General features: G+C 35.8%; 1 protein-coding gene across 1 annotated transcript; it reads left to right on the top strand.

Moving 5' to 3' along the window:
- The first annotated feature begins 1,302 nt into the window (after window positions 1–1,302).
- Window positions 1,303–6,299, top strand: LOC123523468 (DNA-directed RNA polymerase III subunit RPC9-like). The gene is made up of 3 exons (XM_045301141.2): window positions 1,303–1,458; window positions 4,923–5,026; window positions 5,354–6,299. Exon 3 carries the CDS (start codon window positions 5,363–5,365, stop codon window positions 5,771–5,773), a length of 411 nt encoding a protein of 136 aa, XP_045157076.1. The 5' UTR covers window positions 1,303–1,458; window positions 4,923–5,026; window positions 5,354–5,362; the 3' UTR covers window positions 5,774–6,299.
- Window positions 6,300–10,457: the final 4,158 nt, after the last annotated feature.

Here is a 10,457-nt window from a genome sequence, read left to right on the forward strand (position 1 = left end):
CATTGAAGTTTACGGTTAAATTACCTCTTATTTAAATCTTTTCATAAAAAAGTTGTTTCGTTTCGTGAAAGCAGCCAAACATAGACGATCTACTTTCGATTTCAAAAACTACAAGAAAATACAATTTAATGTTTCGCCGATTTGTTTATTTCTCGAAAAATAAGAATTAAAATCATTTTTAATATCAGTAGTAACTAAACAAACCAGTAAGAGCTTCTTCTTCCGATAATTTATCCATTTACTGACTGCAAAATTCAACCCACGTAAAGTTTATAGAAATCATACGATGCGCATATACGTTCAATATGGGAGAATTAAGGCTGATCGGCTATGTTACCTAACGCATCCAGACGATTCAGATTTTGTTTTTAAAAAAGCATTGTGTGCGTTTCTGTAATTTTATATACGTTTTTATATGCTTAGAAATTATTAGACATGCGTATTTGCATTATTTCTATACGTAATTTACGCTAATACGCATCTTATCTGGAGCCCTGTGGAACTATTTTTTGTCTTTCGCTGGATGTTACGCAAGCTTTGTAAGCCTGCGCAATTCTTAAAATGCACATTTATGCTTAATGAGTTACATTCGAGTATTGCAATTACAAGTTATAAATATGACAGATTACATCGTATATTGGTCATAGCAAAGGGAATTGACACAACTTAACTTCATTCATGCAGTGAACTGTTTGAAATTTGAGAAATCTAATGGAACTACATCCCTTCACGTGTTATTCGGTCCATTTAGAGAATCGCTGAACAGCAAGGACTCGTCAAAAGGCTTTCAGCCTTTAGCCGACTCAAAAAAGTACATGGAACCTACTGGGAATAAGGTAAGTATATACTTCTGAATAAAGTAATGTGTGTCCGTTCTGATTGGTCATTCGTGTAAACAAACCCAAAAAAAGACTTTTTTTTTCAAAATTGATCTCTTTTACTTCATTACAGTATTTTATAATACGTTTTGACAAAATTTGCTATATTTTATGTGTATTGAAAAAAAAAGTTAGATTAAACGAATTTCTTCCACCATACAAACGATGTAAACAGGGGGTTGTCTCATCACACGAAAATTACTTAAACAAAGTATCACTATTCATATGTTTTTTCGTCCCATATTTTTGTGGAACTAAGATAGTTCTCGAAAAAATGTGATTAGATATATATATATGTTTCGATATATGGAAGGCCGTACACGTCATAATGATATAATGGAAGTCTATGGGAAAACAATGTTCTCTAACCTACTTTTCACCCGGCTTTAGGGTACGGCTCGGTACGCGAAATAGGCACAACATGCGCATGGGCTTAGGTTGTTTCCGGTTAAGATGTCAACAAACATGTAGACCGCGCTGAGATTTTATATTTCCTGGCATTATTTGTCCTAAATAAAAGTTATCAGCATAAACCATGTTTATTTTCAGCAAGAAGACAGTCTCAAGGATTCTTAACTTGGTAAATTTAGAAGTCATCCTTTTAAATTTCGTAGTAAACAGGCACGATTAATGGATAAGTTTTCCCGACATGTTGAAGCATATTTCATTGTAAGTGCGGTGGTATTCGGACACGGCTTTCAATGTTATCGGTCTAATGTTTTCCAAATAGATAAAATATATATTTAAAGTGATGGATGTAGGGACCTTAAAATTAAACATCAAGTAAAACATGAAGGAAGAGTTTAGCCTTTCAGTAACCAACAGTCAAAATAATTCGACATTCAGATTGTTTTATATTTGTGACTGGCAGTCTAAACATCAAAACTTTGAAGGACCAAAATAATGGAGGATGAATCACAGTACACAGTCATGTAAAGTTATTGGTTTTATCGCTTGCGCATATTGGCGTGTATACATGGTAAACGTTAATCATGTGCAGTACATACATAGGCTTAAATCACCAGAAAATTCGTAATCTTGGATATTATTTGATAATTTTTGCATAAATCAATGAGAAATTGAATCCCCTTTTGATGCATGTAAGTTTTATTTGAATTTATGGCCAATTTTCAAAATCAACGGCATTTAAACCTATAGCATGTAAAGTGTTGCAGCGATGAAAATTTCATCGGAAATTGCTTCAGCTATTTTGGTCTTTCGAGTGTTTGACGCGAGTGGGGACATTGCTCATATCAAAAAAAATTATCTCAATATTTCCAAGGATCGCGTCAAATTAGTTGGACTGCAGTAACCAAATGCCTAGCTTGTGATCTAGAAATTATCTGGCACAGGGTTAGCAACATGCAACCACAGGAAACTAACTCTTGCAAACACCTGATTCAATGTTTCCAAAAAATGTGACCCCTAAACAATTTAAACGCTCAAAATCACTTTTTAAACCTAGCTTATTGTGTTGCATAGAAGGTATCCTAATACTATATGATTTTTAAGACGGGGAAGTATGGAGATTGGAAATTATACACTGTTTTCCAAAGTGAAAGTACCATGTATTTGAATGGGACTAAAATTTCATTTTTATACGCCCGTTTGAATGTAACTTGGCACAATTATACACCATCGTGAGACGAATTGTCATTCATGCGCAGTTCCCTTCTTTAGAATTACTTCCCTTTGTTGTTACTATAAATAGCTTCTATTGTAACTTTTTCACTACTAGTCGTAGGGAAAAATCGAGACCTGGTGACCACTTTTCTGTAGTACAATATGCATGCTACATCCAATTTTGAGGTGTATTTTGACCAATCTCTACCTAGTAAAGATTTTTGTGTGGACTTTTTTTTTTGATTTTTTTTTTTTTTTAAGATTAACTTCCCTTAGTTGTTACTATAAATAACTTATATTGTAACTTTTTTATAATTGACCGTAGGGAAAAACCAAGACCACTTTTCTGTGGTACAACATCAGGGTTTTTTCTAGCTAATTTGGGAACATAGCCTATACCCCCAAAATTGGGAATTTTTATGCGTAAATGTTCTAAATTGGGAAATATTTAGTCCCATAGGATAAAGTAAGGATGTGTTTAAGCATTTTCTCATACACTTGTTTCACATTTTAGAACATCTTTAACATACTTCCATTATAAAATTGTCCATAATTTGGTCAATTTTTGTGCAATTTTGATGAATTTTTTTTTTCAGAATGTAGATTGGGAATTTTTGCACTCATTTTGGGAAAAAAACATACTTTTTGGCATTGGGAATATAGCCGAATAACGGCTATAAAAACGGCCGAAAAAAAACCCTGCAACATAGATGTTACTTTCAAATTTTAGGTGTATTTTAAGGTATCTCTACCTGGTAAGGAGTTTTTTTGTGGACTTAGAAAAACAAAAGACTTACAATGATTACTAAACAACCACAAAATTAAAATTCCATTTGCAAATACAGGTGCTAGAGTAAAGAAATTTGCTGTGACGGGCGTATATTGTGACATTCTGGCACTCTTGTTAGCTATTCAAATCACTCTGCATCCATGGTCCGTCATCCGTCCTTCCATCTGTTAACAATATCTCGTTATTGCATCTCCTCAGAAACTACTGGGGGGATTTTGACCAAACTTTGTCAAAATGATGTATTGGTATCCTAGTTGTGTCCCCCTGAAAATCAGACTGGTTCAACAATTTTTGAGTGAGTTATGGTCCTTTGTTTATTTTTATAATTTACATAGATTTATATAGGGAAAAACTTTGAAAATCATCTTGTCCAAAACCACAAGGCCTAGGACTTTGATATTTGGTATGTAGCATCATCTAGCGGTCCTCTACCAAGATAATGAGAATTATTTCCCTAGGGTCAAATATTGCCCCGCCCTGGGGGGTCACATGGTTTATATAGACTTATATAGGGAAAAACTTTTAAAATCTTGTCATAACCTACAATATTCAAATCTAGACCTTATGTATAGTTTTGAGTGGCTATATGAACCTTGACATGAGTTGACCTTGATCTACTTTCACATTTCTGTAGCTACAGCCTTCAGATTTTGACCACATGCATAGGTTTGTGTACCAAAATAAACCTTGACATTGACCTAGTGACCTACTTTCACATTTAATTTGGACACATGCATAGTTTTGTGTTCCGAAATGAAATTTGACCTTGATTTTGACCTAATGACCTACTTTCACATTTCTCAAGCTACAGCCTTCAAAATTGGGCCACGTGCATAGTTTTGTGTACCGAAATGAACTTTGACCTTGAGATTGACCTAGTGACCTACTTTCACATTTCTGTAGCTACAGCCTTCAAATTTGGACCACATGCATAGGTTTGTGTACAGAAATAAACTTTGACCTTGACATTGACCTAGTGACCTATTTTCAGAATTCTTCAGCTACAGCCTTCAAATTTGGACCACATGCATAGTTTTGTGTCCCTAAATGAACTTTGACCTTGAGATTGACCTAGTGACCTGCTTTCACATTTCTCAAGCTACAGGCTTCAAATTTGAAGCACATGCATAGTTTTGTGTACAGAAATGAAGTTTGACCTTGAAATTGATCTAGTGACCTACTTTCACATTTCTCAAGCTACAGCTTCAAGTTTGGACCATATGCACAGTTTTGTGTACCGAAATGAACTTTAACCTTGATTTTGACCTTGATCTAGTCTTGAAATTTGGAACATTCAAAAATGGCTCAATGGTGGGCACCAAGATCACTCTGTGATCTCTTGTTTACTGAATGGCTGCTGCACAGTGTTATTTCTAGAGCTCAAAAAGGGCAGGGTAATGTCAAAAAGGGGCAGGGGGCTGCCAGAAAGGAGCAGGGTGTTGTTTTTAACATGAAAGTTACCTTAGTCGCGTTTCAAGATGTTTATAGTTATGTATTCATAACATTTATGATTATTGCACACTTGTCAAAGAATGAAACATGGACCAGTTCATTTTAGATATTTAGCAGACTAAAGGTTAACAGTAAAAAAATAAAATCATAAAATGAATGTTTTGATTTTATATTTTCAGCTCTTGTTTGCTGTAGTGATACTAAGTTGGGTGTATACAATTTTGGCTGGACGCTGGGCATCAATAAAATATTTGAAGGACACGTACGGTATCGCAGAATAAAGGTAAACCACTTAACATTCTTACTTACATGAGTAGGAAGATAGTGATAAAGATTAAGTTCATCCTCTTAATTTTGGCTCCTACATCATAACATGTCAAAGTAAAAGTTGTGCTGGGCGTCCTCTGGTTAATGAAATGTTAGGACACTTTGAAAGAACACTTTGGCCTACAGTTATCATACTTAATAGCATGATTGCATGTGGTCAGTAGATTGCCTTTATTTTTTGTAGGGGTCAATAGGTCAAAGGTTTTTGTGATCTCTAGATTGAAAATGGGACAGGCCATCATTTAGGGCGTATGTGTTTTACGAACAGCATTTTTTTTTACAGCTTGGCAGAATGGAGGTGAAAAATGACAAGTCTGCAATGCTGAGTAACTATGAAGTCCTGAACCTTCTCAGTGACATGCACAAAGGACAAAGTAAACAGAGCAAACTTCAAACTAACCTGGCCACAATATCGTACGAGATAACTCATTACCTCGAAAACTCAGCATGTTCGAAACAATCACCTGAACTTCTCGCAAATTTCATTAAAGCTTTAGATAGGTTTAAACTGACAAAAGCAGAAAAGATGCAGCTGTTGAACTTAAGGCCAAAGACTGCTGTAGAAATTCAGTTGATAGTTGAAGAAAGCGAGGAACGACTGACGGAAGATCAGATTTATGAGTTGTTAGATCTAGTGAAGGAACATTTACCTGGTGGTGATGAGGAAGAGGAGATGGAAGAAGATGATCAGGGACAAGAATAAAATGTGTATAGGTTTATCCAGCTGACCTGTTCAAAATTTTGATATTTTAGGGGTGATTCTTGATGCAAAATATTTTTATGTACTTGATTGTGTTTTAGTTAATATGTTAAGCCTTAAGTGTTTTTTAATGGTTTTGATAAATATATTCAGTGTTTTGGGGTTTTTTTTTTTCTTAAGATTTTTTAAGTCTTAATATAAAAAGTACATAACATTGTATAATAAAATGAACCAATACGGAAATGAAGGAACAAAAAAGTGGTAAAGTTAAAGTGTTGAAGGAAAATTACTACACACCTGTTTAGTTGTTTTTTTTCTCTATTGTTTTCATAGAAGGTAGGAACTATAATAAATATTTTAAGGTTGCCATAAAAATGTAGGAAATCATTTTGAATTTCTATTTTTCCTCTGCTTGTAAGTTGTATATTTTATGTCAGACTGTCATTTTATGAGACAGAACATACATCATTTTGAGCTGTGTAAGCAAATGAAATATTTGAAAGTTCATAAATAAACCATATTTAATTTACTCGAACAAGTCTGCTTGTAGATGATCACCTTCTTTTTACAAAACAAGTCGGCGTCCAAAAGTCGAACAGTTTTCATCCGATCTTCACCAAACTTGCTGACAATGTTTGTGGGCATAATATCTCGGCCAAGTTCGATAACCACCCCAATCGCCCCATGCGCTCTTGGATTATGGCCCTTGAATTACTAAAAAAAAAACAGCAAATTTAGCCTTGTCTGGCCTCTAAGTCGAACAGTTCATCCGATCTTCATCAAACTTGGTGACAGTGCTTTTGGGCATAATATCTCGGCCAAGTTGGATAACCACCCAAATCGCCCCAGACACTCTTGGATTGTGGCCCTTGAAATCTTTGAAATTAGCCTTGTCCATTTTTTTTCCATACCTTATGTTTTCATTTCGATGTAAATGAGATGTGGAACCAAAATTTGTAGTCCTGTTTGGCGCCATATAACCTATACTGTGTTGGTGCGCGTAAAACCTATACTGTGTTGGGGTGCCGTAAAACCCAAATAAATAAATAAATTGAAATAGTTTTGATCCGATTGTCAGTTTCACCCCACATGGAACCTCACAAATACCTCGATTCCTTCTTAATCTTTTTTTTTTTGAGGGGGTGTGGGGGGGGGGTTGGGGGAGTGTTAACAAGGCATACAACATCACCATTATTACCTTTGTGATATGTAGCTGAATATTTAGATGGGCGTATTTTGTGACTGTCTGGCACTCTTGTTAAACTTAAAATATTTGGTTAAAATTTTGTGTGCAACTAACTTTTAAGCTGTATTTCAAACCACTATTTGCATTTGACTGAATCTTCACACAATGCTTCCAGGACATCAGACCTATATAACCTTCAAATTATAGCCATTTTTCGACTAAGAACATTTGGATAAAGTTTTGTGTGCAACTATCAGCTATCACCTGGTGAAATAAAGTTAGATTACTTTCGGTTGAACTTTATTCACATTATGACCATTTTTTAACTTAGAAAATTTAGTTAAATTTTTGCATGGATGTTGTTATTATTGCCATTGTAATATTTTAATTTGTTACAGACTGTAATAATACTAGAATGTGTCTGTAGGACACAGGATCATGTGCCCCACCTGGTACATTTGTCACAAATAAGGGGCAATAATTCAAATGTTTGCAGTCTTAAGGGGGTATAGCCTCAACAAACGTTTTATATAAAGTATTCATTATTCAAGGCCATATACTTTTTGAGCTATGAGCATCACAAACAAAAAATCCACTATTTTGGCTATTTCAAGGGCGATCACTCTGTAATTAGTGCTAAAATCTCAAGAAGAATGCCAAGTGCACAAGGTCACATGATAAAGACTCGTGCAAGGTTTCATGAATTTATATGAATACGTTTTGAGCTAGGCGCGTCACAAGGTGAAAATGTGCATTTTTTACTTTGGCAGAGCCAGACAAAATATAGGAGGTGTGCAAGTTCATGTCAAGATAAAGACTAATTTAAGGTTTCATCAATTTATATCAAACACTTTTTGAGCTAGGCACATCACAAGGTGAAAATGTGCATTTTTAGCTCACCTGTCACAAAGTGACAAGGTGAGCTTTTGTGATCGCGCGGTGTCCGTCGTCCGTCCGTCCGTGCGTGCGTCCGTAAACTTTTGCTTGTGACCACTCTAGAGGTCACATTTTTCATGGGATCTTTATGAAAGTTGGTCAGAATGTTCATCTTGATGATATCTAGGTCAAGTTCGAAACTGGGTCACGTGCCTTCAAAAACTAGGTCAGTAGGTCTAAAAATAGAAAAACCTTGTGACCTCTCTAGAGGCCATATATTTCACAAGATCTTCATGAAAATTGGTCAGAATGTTCACCTTGATGATATCTAGGTCAAGTTCGAAACTGGGTCACGTGCCTTCAAAAACTAGGTCAGTAGGTCTAAAAATAGAAAAACCTTGTGACCTCTCTAGAGGCCATATATTTCACAAGATCTTCATGAAAATTGGTCAGAACGTTCATCTTGATGATATCTAGGTCAAGTTTGAAACTGGGTCATGTGCCGTCAAAAACTAGGTCAGTAGGTCAAATAATAGAAAAACCTTGTGACCTCCCTAAAGGCCACATTTTTCATGGGATCTGTATGAAAGTTGGTCAGAATGTTCATCTTGATGATACCTAGGTCTAGTTCGAAACTGGGTCACGTGCAGTCAAAAACTAGGTCAGTAGGTCTAAAAATAGAAAAACCTTGTGACCTCTCTAGAGGCCATATATTTCGTGAGATCTTCATGAAAATTGGTCAGAATGGTCACCTTGATGATATCTAGGTCAAGTTCGAAAGTGGGTCACGTGCCATCAAAAACTAGGTCAGTAGGTCAAATAATAGAAAAACCTTGTGACCTCTCTAGAGGCCATATTTTTCATGGGATCTGTATGAAAGTTGGTCTGAATGTTCATCTTGATGATATCTAGGTCAATTTTGAAAGTGGGTCACGTGCCATCAAAAACTAGGTCAGTAGGTCAAATAATAGAAAAACCTTGTGACCTCTCTAAAGGCCATATTTTTCATGGGATCTGTATGAAAGTTGGTCTGAGTGTTCATCTTGATGATATCTAGATCAAGTTCGAAACAGGATCATGTGCGGTCAAAAACTAGGTCAGTAGGTCTAAAAATAGAAAAACCTTGTGACCTCTCTAGAGGCCATACTTATGAATGGATCTCCATAAAAATTGGTCAGAATGTTCACCTTGATGATATCTAGGTCAAATTTGAAACTGGGTCATGTGCCTTAAAAAACTAGGTCAGTAGGTCAAATAATAAAAAAACCTTGTCTCTAGAGGCCATATATTTCATAAGATCTTCATGAAAATTTGTCAGAATGTTCACCTTGATGATATCTAGGTCAAGTTCAAAACTGGGTCACGTGCCTTCAAAAACTAGGTCAGTAGGTCTAAAAATAGAAAAACCTTGTGACCTCTCTAGAGGCCATATATTTCAAAGATCTTCATGAAAATTGGTCAGAACGTTCATGTTGATGATATCTAGGTCAAGTTCGAAACTGGGTCACGTGCCCTCAAAAACTAGGTCAGTAGGTCTAAAAATAGAAAAACCTTGTGACCTCTCTAAAGGCCATATTTTTCATGGGATCTGTATGAAAATTGGTCTGAATGTTCATCTTGATGATATCTAGGTCAAGTTCGAAACTGGGTCACGTGCGGTCGAAAACTAGGTCAGTAGGTCTAAAAATAGAAAAACCTTGTGACCTCTCTAGAGGCCATATATTTCACAAGATCTTCATGAAAATTGGTCAGAACGTTCATGTTGATGATATCTAGGTCAAGTTCGAAACTGGGTCACGTGCCCTCAAAAACTAGGTCAGTAGGTCTAAAAATAGAAAAACCTTGTGACCTCTCTAAAGGCCATATTTTTCATGGGATCTGTATGAAAGTTGGTCTGAATGTTCATCTTGATGATATCTAGGTCAAGTTTGAAACTGGGTCACGTGCCATCAAAAACTAGGTCAGTAGGTGTAAAAATAGAAAAACCTTGTGACCTCTCTAGAGGCCATATATTTCATGAGATCTTCATGAAAATTGGTCAGAACGTTCATGTTGATGATATCTAGGTCAAGTTCGAAAGTGGGTCACGTGCCATCAAAAACTAGGTCAGTAGGTCAAATAATAGAAAAACCTTGTGACTTCTCAAGAGGCCATATTTTTCATGGGATCTGTATGAAAGTTGGTCTATATGTTCATCTTGATGATATCTAGGTGAAGTTCGAAAGTGGGTCACGTGCCTTCAAAAACTAGGTCAGTAGGTCAAATAATAGAAAAACCTTGTGACCTCTCTAAAGGCCATATTTTTCATGGGATCTGTATGAAAGTTAGTCTGAATGTTCATCTTGATGGTATCTAGATCAAGTTCGAAACTGGGTCACGTGCCATCAAAAAGTAGGTCAGTAGGTCAAATAATAAAAAAACGTTGTGACCTCTCTAGAGGCCATATTTTTCTTGGGATCTGTATGAAAGTTGGTCTGAATGTTTATCTTGATGATATATAGGTCAAATTTGAAACTGGGTCAACTGCGATCAAAAACTAGGTCAGTAGGTCTTGAAATAGAAAAACCTTGTGACCTCTTTAGAGGCCATACCCTTGAATGGATCTTCATGAAAATTTGTCAGAAT

Source organism: Mercenaria mercenaria, chromosome 3, assembly GCF_021730395.1.
Source record: "Mercenaria mercenaria strain notata chromosome 3, MADL_Memer_1, whole genome shotgun sequence".
In the NCBI taxonomy this organism is placed as follows: Eukaryota; Metazoa; Mollusca; class Bivalvia; order Venerida; family Veneridae; genus Mercenaria; species Mercenaria mercenaria.

Bases quoted from the DNA above. Each gene is read 5' to 3' on its own strand.
- LOC123523468 (XM_045301141.2), top strand. From the start codon at position 5,363: ATGGAGGTGAAAAATGACAAGTCTGCAATGCTGAGTAACTATGAAGTC.